Raw genomic sequence first — 20,429 nt, 5'->3', positions numbered from 1 at the left:
CAATTGAGGAGAAACTGCTTCTTCCAAAGGGTTGTGAATCTGTGGAATTCGCTACTCCAAAGTGCAGCAGATGCTGGGACAGTGAGTAAATTTGACTTAAACAGATTTTTAAATTAGTAACGGGTTGAAGAGTTATTGGGAGAAGGTAGGAAAATGGGAATGAGGAGCATATCAACCATGATTGAATGGCGGAGCAGACTCGATGGGCTGAATGGCCTAATTCTGCTTACGAACTTTATGTGATTAATGTTCAGCAGCACAAAACTTTGAGCCACAACACAGAGTAGCTGAATGGCTATTAGGACTTGGATTGAACTGCCTCAACACGCATCATGAAGAGCTTGGAAGGGATTATCATCCTGGTGTCAGAGAGCTTTGAATAGAGGGCTGAGAGATTGAAAGTGGATACTGACCCATTTAAAACGGTCTTGTCCACCACTGATATTGTCTCAAAGGCTTCAGGTCGAGCACAGTGGTAGCATTTTGAGATACTCTGGACATTATAAACTTTTGAATAAAATTCTTAACATTATATTGCAGCAGCGCTGGATAGTCACAATGTTCAGGTCCACAGTGCAGGAATCCTGAAGAAGAGGTCAGATGCCAAAAGAGAAAAAGTCCACAGCCAATACATACACTGCTTTGCTTTAGCAGTGGCTCTGAACTCCTTTCATTGAAATCTGAAAGTAACTAATAGAATTGACACGCATCTCGCATTCTGAAAGCTGTCCATATGCATACACAGTGAGGAAGGTCACATTTCAGATAGGGCAAAGAAAAATCATTTTTCAGTAATTATTTGAAATAATCACAAGTTGAACAGAGCTTTAAAACAAAATGATTAATAAAGTAACAACTGGACAGAATCACCCGATCAACACAAATGATCCAGCTTTGGAACCAGCAGGTACAGAGGATGTCCTCCAATAGCCTCTACTTCATCAAATGCTCAAATGAAATGATTGGTTGTTGAAAAAAACTTACTTGTTCCCAGTAAAGAAAATTAGAAACAAGCTTGCTCCAAATACCAAAAAGCCAGACAGAATGGATTGAGAGTTACATAACCCTGGACACAGACAGTATTGAGGGATTTTCACCAGCCTGGATTTACAGTTAACAATACTTTAGAAATGTTCCCAATAGTGGGAGAGTCCAGAACCAGGGGTCATAGTTTGAGGGTAAGGACTGAATGTTTTAGAACTGAGGCAAGGAGAGAGGGTGGTGAATGTGCAGGATTCACTACCACGGAATGCATGTTCAGGTCAAGATGTTGCCTGATTTCAAGGAGAAATTAGATATAGCTCTTGGGGCTAAAGAGATCAAAGGATAAAGTGCAGTGGCGGGTGGCTGAATCAGAATTTGAATGATCAACCATGATTAAAATGAATGGTGGAGCAGGCTCGAGGGGCCGAATGGCTTACTCCTGCTTCTAGTTTCTGTTATGTTTCTATGCCAATACCTTCCATTCTTTGGATACAAGAAGAATTTTATAACAGGAGAGAGTTGGGCAAAACGATTTAACAATGCTTATTCTTAAAAAAGAATGAAGTGACATTTGCAAAGTTATTTTTAAAACAAAGTAAATCAGATTGCTTCAATTGGGTTGAAGGTGTAGTAATTGCAGGAAGGTGTAGTAATGGAGGAGGAGAAAAAGTTAGTCAAAGTTCGTACCCAGCTATGATAGCCATTGGCTTCTGGAATTCAACTTTGGAAAGAAGCCCCTTTCCTTGCTTCTCGTCAACCAGATTAAATTCAATGGCTCAGATCTCACAGATAAAGCAACCAAGATGGAGTACAAGTCCATGGGAGTGTGAAGGCTTGGTTTGGTGATAAGGTGCTGGTGGGTCTAATCGTGAATATTTCTGGTTTACTTTTCCCAGTTCCTTCACCACTTTACAGTCCTCTACAGAGTTATTTCTTTGAAGCTTGCTTTCCAGATTAAAGCAAAACACATTTCTCCTGGCAGGTAAAGCAATGAGGAATAAAGGGTCAGGAGGATATGCTGATAAGGTGAAATGGGATGAGAGGGCACATGGTTGGAATACAAGTACCAGCACAGACCAGGTGGACTGAATGGCCTGGCACAGAGCTGCAAGTACACAAAAGTTGCCAGTTGTAGTAATCCTGACTAATTTTTAAAGTCATGTCCTACATCGCAAGGCACATTTTTTTCCTGCACGTGAGCAGGGGAGGGAATCGAGCAGGAATATGGGCTTCGAGGTCAGAATTGGAAGGGCAGATGGGGAGAGCTGGATGGCAGGGGTTTCGTTGTCCCAAGTGTTCTGGGAAAGGGTTTTAAAGCTCCCCGATTGTGTTTTACATCAAATTGAAACAAAAGAAACCAACAGCCAGTGTCGTCTCAGGCACGTTTGTCACCTCATACTGTCTGTGGCATCACCAAACAGCCCACAGGTCAAGGCCCTGAAGGGTAGCAAATGAACGAGCCAGAGAACATGGTGAGCTCTCACCATTCCTTGGTTTAACATCCAGTTGTCTATTGTTCTGTTTGTGTGCTCATTCAGTGAATTTTCCGTCTGATTTCAGAGAAATTATCATTCAGTAAAAACAAGCTGATACAACTTTAAAATTCTATATTCAACTCACCTGTGTTGTAAGGATGGTGTTCATTGAACTTTCATAGAATCCCTACAGTGCAGAAAGAAGCCATTTGGCCCATCGAGATTATACTGACAACATTGCCACCCAGGCTCTATCCCCATAATCCCACGTATTTACTCTGCTATTCTTCCTGATACCAAGGGAGAATTTAGCATGCCCAATCCACCTAATCCACACATCTGTGCATGTGGGAGGAAACCCATGCAGACACAGGGAGAATGTGCAAACTCCACACAGACAGACAGAATTGAACCTGAATCCCTGGTGCTGTGAGGCAGCAATGCTAACCACTGTCCCACAGTGTGTGTCCGTCTATCCTTTCGAGGGATAGAGCGTGTGACTGGCAAGGCCAGCGTTTGTTGCTCACCCTGAACTGACCTCGGGTCATGCTCTTTATAAAATTAAAAGTGACTTCTGAGCTATGTAGGTCAGAAGGACACAAATCTGCTGCGTTATTTGATCTCAGCAATAGGGACACTACAATTCATTGCAGCCTCTGGCAAACTTCTCCTGCTTGCAAAACAACAACCCTAATCAAGAAGTTATTTGCATAGCTGCCAGGTTAAAGACAGCACCAAGCTTAGATGTGATTTTCTCAACAGCTGGGGGCCTTTTTGTTTACTGATACCAATATCCACAAAGACCACTTGGCCAATGTATTAGAAGTCAGAATTGCCATTGAAGTGTGCTCCTCAAGCAATTAATGTCTTCCGGAGAGAAGACTGGAACGTAATCTAAAAATGCTTAAAAAGTTATCAACTTGAATATCCTTTTGTTTACACTGCCTGCATCCTGCCTCGTACTAAGTCCTGTTCATCCATCACCCCAATACTCACTTACATACACTGGCTTCCAGTCCAGCAATGACTTGGTTTTAAAAATTAATTTTCATATTCAATCCAGTCTTGCCCTTCCACTTGGCTACAAGTGTCCCCAGCTCTGCAACCCCAATAGAACTGAGCATTCCTCCAACTCTGGTCTCATGTGCACCCCCAATTTGTTTCAGCTGTTTAGGCTCTCAGCCCTGGAAATCTCCTCCTTTTGACACTTGTTTAAACTTACCTTCACCTGTCCAAATTTCTGTAGGTCAGCATCAAATTTTGGGTAATAACATCCCTGTTAACTGTTTTGGGAGATTCACTATGTTGAAGGCACTATATAAACTTGAAACATTTTTGTTATTTTCTAATGAAGATCTCTCATAGAAGAATCCTATAGTGCAGGAGGTGGTCATAGAGCCATACATTTACCCTGCTAGTCCCTCTGACACCAAGGGGAAATTTAGCATGGCCAATTCACCTAACCCACACATCTTTGGACCGTGGGGAGAAATCCACACAGATACGGGGAGAACGTGCAAACTCCACACAGACACTGACTCAGGCTGGGAATCGAACCCAGGTCCCTGGCGCTGTGCAGTAGCAGTGCTAACTGCTGTGCTACCATGCCCCACCCCCAAGCTGTAAATGGCGATTTTAAGAGAAATTCTTTTATGATACTGATCTCCAGGATGTTAGTTTATAAAGATTATTTATTAGTGTCATAAATAGGCTTACATTAACACTGCAGTGAAGTTACTGAAAATCCCCTAGTCGCCAACTCCAGCACCTGTTTGGGTACACTGAGGGAGAATTTAGCACAGCCAACGCACCTAACCAGCACGTCGTTGGAGTGCAGAAGGAAACCCATGCACACATGGAGAGAATGTACAGTCTCCCACACAGATAGTGATCCAAGTCAGGAGTGGAACCTGGGTCCCTGGTGCTGTGAGGCTGCACGTGCCGTATTTATCAAATAGTGCTGTAATTTTTTGGTTACGAGTTCTAGTTGGTAGACTCTTTTTAAATAGAATCTGTAGACTGCTTGCTGCGCTGCTCTGTTCAGAGAATTGTTTGCTGAAAATAGTGGCGTCAATTGACACTGTTCCTTTACCACTGCTCAACATCTCATCTATTGCAATTGGAAAACACTGTCTAGGTGCTGAAGACAGACCCAAAATCTACCAATCTGTGGCACCATTGCATTGGTCAACCAGCCCCCCCTCCTCTCAGGAACATGTCAGAATATTTCAAAACTTCCAAATGTACAAATTTCATTTGTACTTTGGAAATAAAATGAGAATATATTTAAACAACTAACAGATCCCCTTTGTTGCGAATTAAATAAAATTTCTCAACAATTTTGATGTAACAAACTCACCTTACTTAGGCAAATGCAAAACTGGGTCAAATCCACAACTCGGAGAGTATATCAGTAGAAACTTGCATTCTAATATTTAATGAGCTGCATATAGGAAATAGATTTGAAATAACACTTACTGCTCCGGTGTTCTGCTGTCGAGTATCCAGTGCTCCTGCCAGCCCTTCAATTGCCTGTGGTTCTTCATATTTTACACTGGAACAGAACCAACATTCTCCAGTTAGCAATGTCCTTGTTGATTAGTCTTCATAACCAGTGGTGGGGTCAGTTAGCTGGCTCGTGATGTTTAAGTTCACTTAGTGTCACACGTAGGCTTACATTAATGCCACAATGAAGTTACTATGAAAATCCCCTAGTTGGCACACTCCGGCACCTGTTCGGGTACATTGAAGAAGAATTAAGCATGGCCAATACACTGAACCAGCTCATCTTTTGAACAGTGGGAGGAAACCAGAGCACCCAGAGGAAACCATACAGACATGGGAAGAATGTGCAGACTCCATGCAGTGACTCAAGTCAGGAATTGAACCCAAGTCCCTGGCGCTGTGAGCAGCAGTGTTAACCACTGTGCCACCAGAAAAAAAAGTGGATCCAAAGTTAGTATTTTAACCTTAAATAAAGGCAATTGTATGGGAATAAATGTAGAGCTAGCTGAAGTGAACTGAGAAATGTGACGAGTACTGTACACATCATTCCAGATGTGGTCTCACCAGTGTCCTGTAGAACTTCTCTACTTTTGTATACATCTCCCTTAGAATAAACAACATTCTATTAGCCTTCCTAATTATTGTGTTTATTTACATTTAATTGCAAATTGTTGATAGAACACAAGTAAATGCTGATCACTTGGGCACATCACAGGATAGCCAACATTTCACAAATAAAAATGGAATAAAAATACACTAGATGCTGAAAGTATAACATTTAAAACAGGTTCTTGTACAGCTGAGTACTGTATTCAGTTCAATTCTTGTCATGTCAACATGGATCTTAAACAGATTGCTGAAAAAGAGAAACGTGCCGTCAAAGTTTTCGCCTTGCACGCATCAAGACATGTAAGAGTATCAAATTTCAAAGGGAAAAGCAGTTTATATTGCATGAGAAAAGGGTACTACCTAAATTATAGAATCCCTACAGTGCAGAAAGGGGCCATTTGGCCCACTGAGCCTGCACCGACAACAATTCCACCCAGGTTCCATCCCCGTAACCGCACGTATTCACCCTTCTAATCTCCATGACACTAAGGGGCAATTTAGCATGGCTAATCAACCTAACCCGCACATCTCTGGATTATGGGAAGGAACCAGGAGCACCGGAGGAAACCCACACAGACACAGGGAGAATGTGCAAACTCCACTCTACACAGTCAGCCAAAGCCGGAATTGAATCTAGGTTCCTGGCGCGGTGAGGCAGCAGTGCTAACCACTGGTTACGCCCTGTTTGAGATCAGAACTCCTCACTCACCTGACAAAGGCGCAGCGCTCCAAAAGCTAGTGGTGTTTGTTACCAAATAAACCTGTTGGACTTTAACCTGGTGTTGTGAGACTTTGTGTTTACCCCAGTCCAATGCCGGCATCTCCACAACATTATTTATTGATTGCCAGACAATCAATAAATGAGCTGATGGGTCTGAGGCAAATGAGAGTCTCGCTCCACTGGTGACAGAATTGGCCATAAAAATCAACAGTAAAGAACAAATAGGATAACGGCAAATCAAATTTTTTAAGGATACTACATTCATTTTGAAAGTGATTGGATTTAAGTGAAATTGTGTTTTAATTTCCTCAAGCAAAATGCTGTTTTATATCTCACTTTAATCAAGAGATTCAGATGTCGTCTGTCCTAACATCTTACGGTCTTCGTAATTTAGAAGGTTAAGGGGCGATCTGTTCAAACTTTTCAGGATATTATGACGGGGAAACATATAGAGTAGACTGAGATACTATTTCTGCTGCACTGAAGTCTGGGACTAAGGCACAGCCTGAAACTTGGCCAGGCCTTTCAGGAACGATGTTAGGAAATGCTTCAAAGTGCAAAGTTTGGTAAAAAGTTTGGTACCTTCTTCAGGAAATGACCAGGAATTTAAACCAGAAATTGATGGAATTTTTGTTAACCAAAAGGGTATTAAGGCATGTGGGGCAAAAGTGGTGTACAGAATTTAAATCTCAGATCAGGTACGATTTCATTGATTTGTGGAACAGACCAAAGGGGATAAATGTTACTCCACTAAAGCACAGGTGCAGAACTTGATTTGCATACAGGCCATTCAGCCCATCAGCTACATAGAACCTGTACAATGTGCACCCATCAAGGGCAACAGGACAACAGAAGTGATGCTCTAACTATGCCAAGGACGACCATATGGTCAAGTATCACACTGCTATCAAACCAGTTCCTTTATTCCAATTTCCAATGCAAAAGGCAAAAGTAAGCTAACAATTAACTCTTGTTGACAGTAAAGTTTCATCAGCACTGTAAAAGTTTATTAGTCACAAGTAAGGTTTACATTAACACTGCAATGGAATTACAGTGAAATTCCCCTAAATCGCCACACTCCGATGCCTGTTCACCAAGGGAGAATTTAGCACGGCCAATGCACCTAACCAGCATGTCTTTCAGACTATGGGAGGAAACGTGCAACCACAGGGAGAAGTACAGACTCCACACAGACAGAGACCCAAGATGGAATTGAACCTGGGTCCCTGCCACTGAGGGGCAGCAATGCTGACCACTGTGCCATCCCTCCGCACTGTGCAGTCAAAACTCAAAAAAGGTGACACTGAGCATTTACAAACCCGAGTCAAACAAATTTGTAATAAATTGTCCAAATAAAGGTTCAGCATTTACACTTGCAAAACCTTTCAAACACTCAGGACATCCAACACAGTTTCATGGCCAATGACGTTTCAGCAGAGTCATCAGACATACACAGCAGCCAATTTACAAACCGCAAGGTCCCACACCCAGCACTGAAATAAATTGTCAAGTATTTAATTTGATGAAATGCAGAAAGGATCAATATCAGGAGAACCAGAAAAAAGGGTTTCAGTTTCAGATCGAATCTAAAAGACAACAATCGTTCTCCCTCAGGTCAGTCTAGATGAAATACTCAAGCCTTGAAGTGGGACTTAAATCTAAGATCTTCTAACTCAAGAAGTGATGGGGTAACAAATCCAGAATTCAGGTGTCTGATATCCAATACAACATTGAGATCATTTCAATTCCCATTTTAGGCTTCAGGCACAGCCTCTTTTAAAGTGATACTCATCATGCCACAAGAATCACATGACATAAAATGACACACTTGAACACATGGCAAGTTTTTCTTATATTGACCTTTCACCTTATCTTTCTCTTCCAATCATACTTCCTCTGAGCACACGTAATTAAGCTGAGACTGATCGGGAGGCAATGGACATTCCCAAGTAGCCAACTAGTCACTCTCCAGTGAGCCAATGTTATTGGCTACTAGGCAGCATTACAACTGTGTCCTTTCCAGCAGTCAATGAGACTCAAGCGGGATCCCTTGCTGACTCCTTAGTTGCTAATTTGGTGCGAGGAAACCACGGAACTAAACAAAACCACACTGCCAATCATGGAATCTTACAGCACAGAATTAGGCCTATCATGCCTGCTGACTCTCCAAAGCAATTATTCAATCAGTCTTGTTCTGCAATGCACATTCCACATAGGTCTGCAAAGTGTTTCCAATTCCCTAATCCAATTCCCTTTTAAAAAGTTATGGCCAAACCTACTTCCACGCAAAGTATTCCAGCTCATTCTCACTTCATTTTATAGAGATCAGATTGATTTATTTGAATACATGAATGGATCAAAGCTCTCCTGGTTTACAGCAAGACAACTGAATTCAAATTGAACTGGTCATGATACACCTCGACACCCAAGATGGAGCTCCCAGTTCAAAAAGCCTGCAATTAGGAAGGGAGACATAGGACAGGTCTACAGTCGGTCCATGATACAGAATCAAGAACAAGAGAGTTAGAGGCACTGTGCACACGTACGGCAGCTTTAGTAGCAGGCACAGAAAGTCATGCATTACTGCTTCTAGTCCATACATTCCATCTTTTGCTTATCCATTGAATAGGGCTGTTGAACAATTTGCTTCAATATTTAAAAATATTTATTCACGCACATCTCAAAATGAGTCCCAATAAGTGTGGTGGCTATTCACACAAAGAAACTCTTGGGCTGCTCACCAGAGTGAAATGAGTAGGTTCATAGAACAGAGGAGGCCATTTGGCCCATCTTATCTGTGCCAGTGCTCTGCAATAGTAACACTCCCCCACCATTTCCCAGTAACACTTCAAATAATTATCCAACACCGCTGTGAAAGCCATAACTGAAAATGGCAGTTAATTCCAGACCCTAACCAATTTCTTATTGCCATCACCTTTGGTTTGCTTGCCAGCCAATTTAAATCCTTGTGCTCTGGTTCTTGGCCCTTCTTGCCATGGAAACAGATTCTCTTTTTCAGCTCCTCACAATTTTGAGCACGTTTATCATATCTCTTAGCAACCTTCCAAGGAGGATGAATCCAACTTCTCCATCTATCAACATCAATGAAACCATTCCTATCCTGCACCCTCTCTAATCTCTTCACATCCTAAGGGGCAGCTGGAGAGCAAGGTGCACACCAGGGACTACTGCACCAGCTGCCTCGTCCTCCTTGATTGTCTGGTCATCCATTCCCTCTTTGCAAAGGCTTCCTTTAAAATAGCAGTCTGAAATTCAGGAGCTCAAGCTACTGGAGCTGGCAACACTTCGTATCCTTGTGACTGCCCTGGACATGAGAAACATTCCAGAGTTCCCCCTGGAACGGGCTGTTAATTCCACAGTATTGAGATACCCTACCATGGTGGTAGAGGCAAAAATCATAGATGTGTTTATCTAGTAACTAGATAGCCATGAGGGAGAAAGGAATAAAAGCATTTGCTGATGGGGTTAGATGAGTTGGCTTGTATGGAACTTAAATGGTTGACACTAGGCCAATTAGGCCCTGTTTTGTGCTGGGACTTTCATGTAATTTCACATAAAATAATGGGGCGGCATGGTGGCACAGCGGTTAGCACTGCTCTTCACAGCACCAGGGGCCTGGGTTCGATTCCAGTCTCAGGTCACTGTCTGTGTGGAGTCTGCATGTTCTCCCTGTGTCTGTGTGGGTTTCCTCCCACAATCCGAAAGACGTGCTGGTTAGGTGCATTGGCCATGCTAAATTCTCCCTCAGTGTCACCCGAACAGGTGCTGGAGTGTGGCGACTGGGGGATTTTCACAGTAATTTCATTGCAGTGTTAATGTAAGCCTACTGGTGACACTAATAAATAAATAAAAACATTAAAATATGATTGTATACATTGGAGTTAACAAAAATCTATATATGACAGTCAGATTTACAGCATGGAACAGGCCCTTCAGCCCAACTTGTCCATGCCGCCCTTTTTTTTAAACACCTAAGCTAGTCCCAATTGGCCGCATTTCTCTATACCCATCTTGCCCATGTAATACGTACACATGCAGAATCCGCCATCAACTTAAGGATACTAAAATACTGGAATTTTAATCGGTCATTTTACCCAACTGCAGTTAACAGGATCAATGCATTAGAGAAGTAACATTTTGGATGAAAACCTGTATCATTTGCTCCAAACTCACCTAAATAAGTAGTGCAGTACAACAATTCCAGGACCTCCATCAAAACCACTGCTGCCGTTTTATAAGCTCGAGCCAAGTTTCAAAATCACATGTTCTTAAAACGAAGGGCTCAATCAAACCCATCTATCTCATCTTAGCCCAGTCCAATTCAACGAGGCCGGGCTGGGCCTATTGCGGTCAAACTTTTCAAAGAAGTGGGGATCCGTGAACGGGCCACCGTGAACGATGGCGTCAATGATGAAGAAAAGTGCAATGATTAACGAACTGATGAGGAAAAATGGTATGAAGGGCTTCAGGTATTTCAAGTACATCTCCGTCAAAAGCTGACAACTGGTAACTACTTTGCAACTGAAGGAGCTTTCTCTCACGACAGGTTCAAAACAAAAATAGAACGCCTGAAAATAGACCCAAGCACACGTACCCGAGGATTAAATTCAGAGATCTTGCATTTTTTTGAAATGACACCTCCAAATAATTGCATGGTTACACATGCTGCTTCACATGCTTTTGCTGTTTAGCAAGGGGTTGAATTTTTATTGATTATTCCAGCTCATTGCACAGGATTCCCTTTCCAGATCTATTTCTTCAAATGAAGTTGGTGTTCCTACCCAAGATAATTTCCTCCCTCTTCTTTCACTCAAGAGTTACCCAGCATCATTCCCTATTTAGGAGGCCAGGCACAAAATCTGCTGTGTCACACTCAGGTATCCTGTACAAGAGGCCGAGGAAGGTAGAGAATGGCCAGGGAATGCTGCCGAAAGGTGGAGACCCCATTCCCTGCAAACACAACGTGGTACATCCCTCCAGCCACAGACTGATGGGGAAACTCCACCCAAGCTCCATCCAATATCCTGTTCCACTCCAAGTGCCTTCAGCATAGCCATCCTCCATTACCCTGACTCAATAACTGCTTGGGAGAGAAGGAATGTTCCACACTTCCATGAAGAAAAGATTCCTGACCTCACACCCAGTGGTCCAATTTTAATTTTAAGGTCATCTCCTTACCACTTAGAAGAAATATTTTTTCTTTCAATTCCTTTATCTTAAACACCTCAATTAGATCCCTTAAATCTTCCTCTATGCAAACTTTATTCATTAGTGCCACAAGTAGGCAATGAAGTTACTGTGAAAATCCCCTAACCCCACAGTCCAGCGCCTGTTCAGGTACACTGAGGGAGAATTTAGCATGGCCAATGCACCTGATCAGCACATCTTTTGGAGTGAGGGGGGGAAACTGGAGCATCCAGAGGAAATCCATGCAGACACGGAGAACGTGCAGACTCCCCACAAGACAGTGGCCCAAGCTGGGAATCGAACACAGGTCCTAGGCGCTGTGAGGCAGAAGGGCTAAGTACTGTGTCACCGTGCTGCCCCAAGGGGAAAAGCTTAGGCTATAGTATCTCTCATCAATTCAACCCTTCAACAGATTCTGGTAAACGTGTGCTGATCAAAAATGTTCAATAATGTTAAGCAGGATCTGATGGGGTAGATACAGATGAAATTTTCCTTTGGGGAAATCAGGAGCAAGGTAACACTATCTTAGCATTTGAGCTAGGCCATTTAGGAGGGAAATCAGTAAGCAATTTTCCCCACACAAGGGTTAGCAGAATCTAGAATTCTCTGCCCCAAAAGGCTGCGGAAGCTGTTCATCAGATGCCACGTCAGGATGTTAAGGAAGTCAGCCTGTCTTCAACACAGTATTCTGAGTTAAGTGCAGACTATTTTCTCCTCCTCACTGGTTCCAATATCTGAACTCAGGCTACTATTAACAAATACAATTCCTTTAGGTCAGTCAGCCTCATTGTTCAGTGTCAGAAATGTCTGTACTCTGCATTACCTCAAAGACTCCATTCTTGCACTCTGGACAACTTGCTGCATAGATGATATTTTGAATCACACTGAAAACGTCTGTTAATCATTCTCTGTCAATTTCTAGGGTTCATACACCTATGGTTACCATTCCAATCTTGTTTTCTGTCTGATCGACAACACAGCTGAAGGTGCCACCTGCCTCAGACAGAAACTCTTTATATCGTTGTCTGCATCTAGTATTCAGGTAGTCCCAAAGTTCAACAACCACGGAATCCTTCATTCTTTGTATCATTGCCAAGTTATCGGGTTGTGACCTGATGGCAGCTGGGAATGATTGCTCCCCCAGAAGATAATTGTTATGGAACAGCAGCCATTTAGTCTACAGGAGAATCAGTTCCATGAAAGTGAACTCCCGTCAGTATCAGAGGTCTGATCTTCATGAAATCCGTGCATGACCCATGTACTTGCGTTCAAAGTACAGATTTAGAGATCTCTTTGTCAATCTCTTAGATTTATCAAAAGTTGATAACACCTAAATGATCTTTCGGAAGCCTTTCTGGTAAATCCTATCCATAAACTGTAATAAAAAAGAGCCAATCCCTTCGCAGTATGCAAGTCGCCCTAATCCAGCTCTGAAAATATTTTATTTCTAGTCTTGCTTTCTTCCTCCTACTGACAAAGACCATACCTTGCTTTCTCTTGGATAACGAACTAACCAGAGTCCACATTTCCACCTCATTTTTCCTCTGCTCATTCTCCAAAAGTGGATATCCACCCTCAACCTGTACTTTCATCAGGAGAGAGAGAAAGAGAGACGTAAATTTCTTATTCAGTTTCCAACATCCACCTTGATTTTAGTCCTCTGATAATGTGCTAAGCATGCATCTGGTAGAGGAAGAAGCTGGAGCCAGTTTGCCTTCAGCTCGTTATACTGGATTTTCTGTGCATTTTTTTTCCCTTCCGCACAATTTCTCCCCACACAGGTGAGAACAGGCTCTTATGCATGTGCCCTCACCTTTCCCCAATTAATATTAGCTGCTCTTAATTACAGCTAGAGAATGAAACCCAATTGTCACAGGGTTTACAACATTAACAGATACAAGGGACCAACTGGCTCTTTCAAGATTGTGACTGAAGTGATTTTGTTGCCAAGGGTAGGGAACTAAATAGAGTAGGGAATGGATAAGCTACAACCTAACTGAATGATCTACTCCACATTTTCCTAATGCTGCATCAGATATGGGAAGAATTCACAAATAAGAGACACAGTTAATTTCCAACACGGACATTGATCATCTCAGCAACAGCGAAATTTCGAACAACAGCATGGTGGCACAGTGGTTAGCACTGCTGCCTCACAGCGCCAGGGACCCGGGTTCAATTCCCGACTTGGGTCATTGTCCGTGTGGAGTCTGCATGGGTTTCCTCTCAGTCCAAAGATGTGCGGGGTTAGGTGGATTGGTCATCCTAAATTGCCCCTTTGTGTCAGGGAGTTTGGCAAGGGTAAATGCATAGGGTTGTGGGGATAGAGCCTGGGTCACATTGTGGTTGGTGCAGACCTGACAGGCCAAATGGCCTCCTTCTGCAAGTAGAATTCTATGATTCTGTGATTCTATGTACCAGAAAGGTAACATATGACCTACTACAACAAATGGTCTTTAGAAAATAAGTTCTGTAACAGGAAGCAAGTGATCAACCATTAGGTACCATGGATCTCTGAGAATCTGCTTCAAATTTAGTTGAGACTTATCTGCTTTCTACACAAAATTCTAACATCAGGTCAGGAATTAAGGGTTGAAATCCTCTTTTTCCTCCTTTTATTAACTACGTACAGTAAACAGACATTTCTAAAAATGTTAGCCTGTCCTTTTGTGGTGCAATGCAATTTACAGAAAAATTCTCAAAATTTGTGCTGTATACAATCCTCTGGTTATGTGGACCTGTACTAACACAAGGTCTAGGTCATCTGGCCTCCTGAGCCTGCTCCGCTATTCAGTGAGATCATCGCAGATCCAGCTGTGGCTTTAGCTCCACTTTACTGCCTATCTCCCGAAACACTCGCAGGTCATAAATCTGTCTTCAGAAGGGAGGCATGGAGTCCCACAGTATTAGTAAATGGAAATAAATAAATATGAATGAAATATATAGATGATAGATTAGCTGAAATGAATTGGAGGCTGCATTATAGCTCAAGGAGCATAACTTTCACACAAACCATTCGTGTTTGATTAATGTTTAGAATGACATTTGAACATTCGGGTTGGATTACAGCCCATTCTAGTATTTCAGAGAAAGTATTAGCATTAAATTTTCTCCTACTCCTTATTTTACTCAGTCCCACAGTTAACCTTTAACCACCCATGTCCTTGCTGTGCAACTTCACCTGGCATAAGGCGCACCTGCCCAGTCACTATTACGTAAACTCAAGAATTAAGAATCTATGGATGACCATGAAAACATTGTCGATTTTGGAAAAACCCATCTGATTCACTAATGTCCTTTAGGGAAGGAAACGTGTCGTCCTTACCTGGTCTGGCCTATGTATGATTCCAGAGCTACAGCAATGTGGTTGGCTCTCAACTGCCTTTGTGCAACTAGGAATAAGCAATAAATGCTGGCAGCCAGCGACATCCATGTCCCACGAATGAATAAAAAGAAATTGAAGACAATGCAGTTCATGCTCAACATCCACAGGACAGCTCCTTCCCTAGCGACAATTAAGTATTCTTCTCCTGCAATATGGATTTCCCAATGGCTGAAGAGAGGCGGCTGCACAGTGGTATCATCACCGGATTAGTAATCCAGGGTAATGATCTGGTTCAAATCCTACCATGGCAGATAGTTAAATTTGAATTCAATAAAAATCTGGAATCAAAAGTCTAATGATGATCATGAAACCATGGTCCATTGAAGCAAAAGCCCATCTGATTCACTAATATCCTCTAGGGAAGGAAATCTGTTGTCCTTACCCAGTCTGGCCTATGTGTGACTCCAAAAGTCACAGCAATGTGGTTGACTCTTAAATGCCCTCAGGGATGGGCAATAAATGGTGGCCCAGGCAGCGATGCCCATGTCCATGAATGATTTCTTTTTAAATGCAGCACAGAGCTGCTCACTCCGTCTCCTGCAGGAAAGACCGTGCAGGACTTAACCAGCTGCTGCAAACTTACGACCTAATTGTAAAGCATCCTTCTTGCTTGGCTGATCACGAGTAACCTTTCTATAAACAGCAATGATTGTTCATTTGGAAACATGTAGGAGTGTCAGAATCCAGCAATTCCTACAGACTGGGAAACATGGTCTATTTGGGCCACCTACCCTCTCAAACACTATGTCAGAGGCAACTTATTCTTATAAGACTTTGGGTGCAATAAATTTTGCTCAACTTCCCTCATTCCTATTTTAAGAAATCCTACAGTATTCAGATCAATAGTAACAATTTCCTTCATTCTAATTGTGGCACAAATAAAGTAACATTCGATTTTAAAGTCTGACACTTAATGACAGGTCTACATGCAGGCTTGAAGTTCAGAGATATCTTTTCTTTGAGCTTGGGGATTAAATGCTAGTAACAGAATGCCATTGACGTTTACATTTTACTTCCAATTAAAATACTGGATCTTTGTTGTTGGTTTAACATTCTTCCTCACAAAACAGGGGGAAAATTATTCACTCCCACTTTCATCTGTGACACACATGCCTCATTAAAAAGTAAAGCTGTAAATTGATCTAGCTGCCATTTGACACTGGCACTGAAACCCAAACCTCTGCCTGTTGGCATGAACTGCAGACAATGATCTAATGTGCCACCCTCCTGTCATTGCTGGCTATTGGCTCTACTTGGAGTGCAACAATAATCCTGTAGTAACTGGTAAAGAATATGACTGGGTTGCACACAGAATGGTAGCAGAGATGGGTCAAGTTGCACAGCTGTAACCTATCCTACATTTTCCACAGTACAGCTTTCTCTGTTGATATGCTAGACTTGGCCTCTCACCCGCATGCACTCCAGAACCAGAGAGCAACAACGCTTTGTTAAGGAATGGTCAGTGACCTTGTGAAAGGGAGATATTGGGAGCAAGAACAAAAACAGAAAAATGATTGAAGGTGAAGCAGTCTTTGGCCGCATCTAGCAATACAGCAGAAGCATTGTAAATTACTCACCCTAGTATACTCTACTTTAGAGATTAGCTGCATCGGAACAAGGTACAATCAGGTCATGCAGAGGACAGCCGGACATTGGCAAGAAATCTGTAACTGCTGTAAAAGGTAAAGTTGCCACAGTCCCAGATGACCATGGGTTGTTCTCCCCTTTAAGGGGGAAAAGTGACTGGTAGTGATTTAACCCGAGGATCACCACAGCTCACAAGGAGCAAGATGGAGAAGCCGGGCCTTCACGACCTCAACCAATACGGAAATTGAATCCATGCTGTTGGCATCACTCGCTAGCTGTCCAGCCAACTGAAACAGAAAATGCTGGAGAAACTCAGCAGGTCTGACAGCATTTGAGGAGTGGATAGAGCCAATGTTGACTAAGGATGATTCTTCGTCAAAATCCTTTTCTCCCAGGGGTCTAGTCTCCCTCCACAGATACTGTCAGGCCTGCTGAGATTTTCCAGCATGTTGTGTTTTTGTTTCAGATTCCAGCATTCACAGTATTTGTCTTTGTCCAGCCAACTGACCTTCTTTTGAGGCTTTTGAAGAATTTTGTCTGATAATACTCAAATGAAGTGCCACAAAATGTTTTATTATGTTTATAAACATGAGTTGTTGATGCCACAATTTGAAATACAAGTCAGGAACACTTTCCATAGAATCTTACAGTGCAGGAGGCAGCCATTTGACCCATCAAGTCTGTACCAACTCTCTGAAAGAGCATCTTTCCCAGGTCCACCCCACTGCCCTACCCCTGCAACCCCATGTATTCACCATGACCAATGCACCTAACCTGCACATCCTTGAACTCTGGAGGAAACCTGAGCACCCGGAGGAAACCCACACAGACACAACAGGGACATGTAAACTCCACGCAGATGGACAGTCACTCAATGCCAGAGTCAAACCAGGGTTCCTGGTGCAGAAGCAGCAGTGCTAATGACTGTGCCGTTTTCCCTCTCAAAGGGCAGAGCAACCCATGGTCATTCGGGACTATGGCAACATTATCTTTTACAACAGTTACAGATTTCTTAGCACAATGTCCTACAGTCCTCTGCATGACCAGATTATATCTTGCCCTTTGCAGCTAACCTCTAGACTATACTAGGGTGAGTAATTTACAATTCTTCTACTGCATTGCTGGATGTGGCCAAAGACTGCTTCACCTTCAATCATTTTCTCTGTCCCATTCTTGCTCCCAATATCTCCCTTCCACAAGGTCACTGACCATTCCTTAATTAAGAATTGTACTTTAACAATTAAGATTTGAGATTCCATCTCAATGCCTTCCTTGCAATAATGAAAAATGATTTTGTGCCAGATATCAACCATCTCCAACAAGAAAATTTAATCACCACCCATGATATTTAAATGGCAATACCATCGCCGAATACCCCACCTTAAACATCCTGAGATTTACCAGTGAACAGAAACTGAACTCACCACAACTGGACCAGTAACATTAGTCTCCAAAGCCTGTCCACCATCTACACGGCATGAGTCAGAAGCGTGATGGAATATGCTCCGCTTGCCTGAATGAGTACAGATCCAACAACACTCAAGGAGTCTATCTAGGACAAAGCTTCTCGCTTGGATGGCACCCTGTCCACATGTTAAACATTCACAGCTCTCACAAATCAACAATAGCAGCAGTGTGTACCATCTACTGCAGCAACTCCTAGATTCCATAAACAGCACCTTTCAAACCCATGACCTCAACCACCTGGAAGGACAAGAACAGCAGATACATGGGAACACCACCAACTTCAAAAGCTCCCGTTGAATCCCGAAGTGGAACTATACTGCCGATCCTTCACTGTCATCTGGTCAAAATCCTGGAACTTTCTAACAGCACTGTGCATTTTACGTATGCCACATGGACTGCATGGTGGCATAGTGATTAGCACTGCTGCCTCTCAGCACCAGGGACCCAGGTTCGATTCCCAGCTTGAGTCACTCTCTGTGCGGAGTCTGTGTGGGTTTCCTCCGGGTGCTCCAGTTTCCTCCCACAGTCTGAAAGATGTGCTGGTTAGATGCACTGACCATGCTAAATTCTCCGTCAATGTACCCAAACAGGCGCTGGGCTGTGGTGATTAGGGAATTTTCACAGCAACTTCATTGCAGTGTTAATGAAGTCTACTATTAAACAATAAATGGACTGCAGCTGTTCACCACCACCTTCTCAAGGGCAATTAGGGATGGGCAACAAATGCCAACCTAACCAGCAATGGCCACATTCAACAAATGAATAAAAAAATTATGGTTAATACTTGCAGGTGGACAGCACACAGACTGTGCTATCACTTGAGTACATATGGTAAGGGTTGGAGTTAGGAGGCTTATATTTGTCATGTTTAAATCTGAACAAATGCAACATTGTAAAATACTGGTTCTGGTTTCATCAACTGGTTATCAGGAGTTTACCACTGAGCACTCAGCTTCATCCAGTCTTTCCTCAGCACTCAGTCCTCATCCAATAGGGATTATTGACGTGTATAACAATTTATGCATCATATTTTCTACTTTGTTTCACATAAATTCATGTAACAGGTGGGAAATTACAGAACACCAGACGGACCACTACTCACTTCTTGCGCTGGTCGGCCAAGGAGTTGCTTCTGGTCTGGGCAAACATGTCGAATTCTTCTTCCTCAGTTTTTGGATGGTTGTTGTTCTCCAAGGACTTCAGCGTCCTGCTCACACTTTCTCCTGCCACACCTAAATGTATACAAACCCCCGATGTAAATGTTTCCCCGATAACATCGTTTGGATTGACAGATTACTCTACAATGCAGGAGAAACATTTTGGAGGCATTAACATTAAAAGGGAAATTTACACTGTCTCAGAGAAAGATTTTTTTTCCAAACAAAAATGGTTTATCGCATACAGTCTACAGGACAGAAAAACAGTCATTTGGTCTGATTTAAGATTATGAAGGAAACTGATAAGATAGAAACAGGGAGGTTGTTTCCATTGGCAGGTGAAACTAGAACTAGGGGGCATAGCCTCAAAATAAGGGGGAGCAGATCTGAGACTGAGAGGAGGAAGCTCTTCACCCAAAGGGTTGTGAACCTGTGGAATTCCCAGTTAAGCAGTTGAGGCTACCTCATTGAATGTTTTTAAGGCAAGGATACATAAATTTTTGAACCGTAAAAGAATTAAGGGTTATGGTGAGTGGACGGGTAAGTGGAGCTGAGTCCATTAAAAGATCAGCCATGATCTTATTGAATGGTAAAGCAGGCTCAAGCAGCCAGATGGCCTACTCCTGCTCTTAGTTCTCATGTTCTTAGTAACTGATCTATGCCAGCATTTGTGCTCCATACAAATCTCCTCCCACCAGTCATCATCCCACCTATCAATTACAGGCCAGTTTAGCCTTTGTGGTGGGAAAGCTTTGAAACACTATAATCTGGGACAAAATTAGTAGTCACTCGGACAGGTATCCAAGGGAAAGCCAGTATGGGTATGTTGATGTAGTGGTTGTGGACTTTCAAACAGCATTTGAAAGAAGGTCACACGACAGACTTGCCAGCAAAGTTGGTGCCCATGGAACAAAACGAATATTGGCAGCATGGATACAAAGATGGTTGAGTGACAGGAGAGAGCAGCAGTGAGCATCTATTTTTCAAACTGGAGGGACGTATAGTGGGGTTATAGAATCATAGAATCCTACAATGCAGGAGGCGGCCATTCGGCCCATTGAGTCTGCATCAACCACAGTCTCACCCAGACCTTATCCCCATAACCCCATGCATTTACTGGCTAGTCCCTCTGACATTAAGGGCAATTTTATAGCCAATTCACCTCAGGCGCACATCTGGAGCGTAGGAAGAAACCGGAGCGCCTGGAGGAAACCCACGCAGACATGGGGAGAATGTGCAAACTCCATTTGGTCAGTGACCCAAGGTGGTGACTTGAGTTCCCCAAGACTCTGTACTAGGACTACCCACTTGATTTTTAAATCACAATGACC

The 20,429-nt window shown here is 42.8% G+C and overlaps 1 protein-coding gene across 3 annotated transcripts in view; it reads right to left on the bottom strand.

Annotated features, from left to right (window-relative positions):
- LOC145361753 (TOM1-like protein 2) overlaps positions 1-20,429 on the bottom strand; it is a 90,236-nt gene that overhangs the window by 7,663 nt on the left and 62,144 nt on the right. For 2 of the 3 annotated variants that reach the window (XM_080217690.1, XM_080217688.1), the window contains exons 11-12: positions 19,044-19,173; positions 4,938-5,013 (exon numbers count right to left, since the gene is read on the bottom strand). In XM_080217690.1, the coding sequence (XP_080073816.1) occupies positions 4,938-5,013; positions 19,044-19,173 (206 nt within the window). Of the gene's footprint in view, positions 1-2,468; positions 2,535-4,937; positions 5,014-19,043; positions 19,174-20,429 lie in introns of all 3 variants that reach the window. The other variant, XM_080217687.1, reaches the window with a different exon arrangement.

Source organism: Carcharhinus amblyrhynchos, chromosome 35 (genome assembly GCF_965287045.1).
Source record: "Carcharhinus amblyrhynchos chromosome 35, sCarAmb.v2.hapA, whole genome shotgun sequence".
NCBI lineage: Eukaryota > Metazoa > Chordata > Chondrichthyes > Carcharhiniformes > Carcharhinidae > Carcharhinus > Carcharhinus amblyrhynchos.
This window is presented reverse-complemented; position numbering and strand designations above follow the sequence as displayed.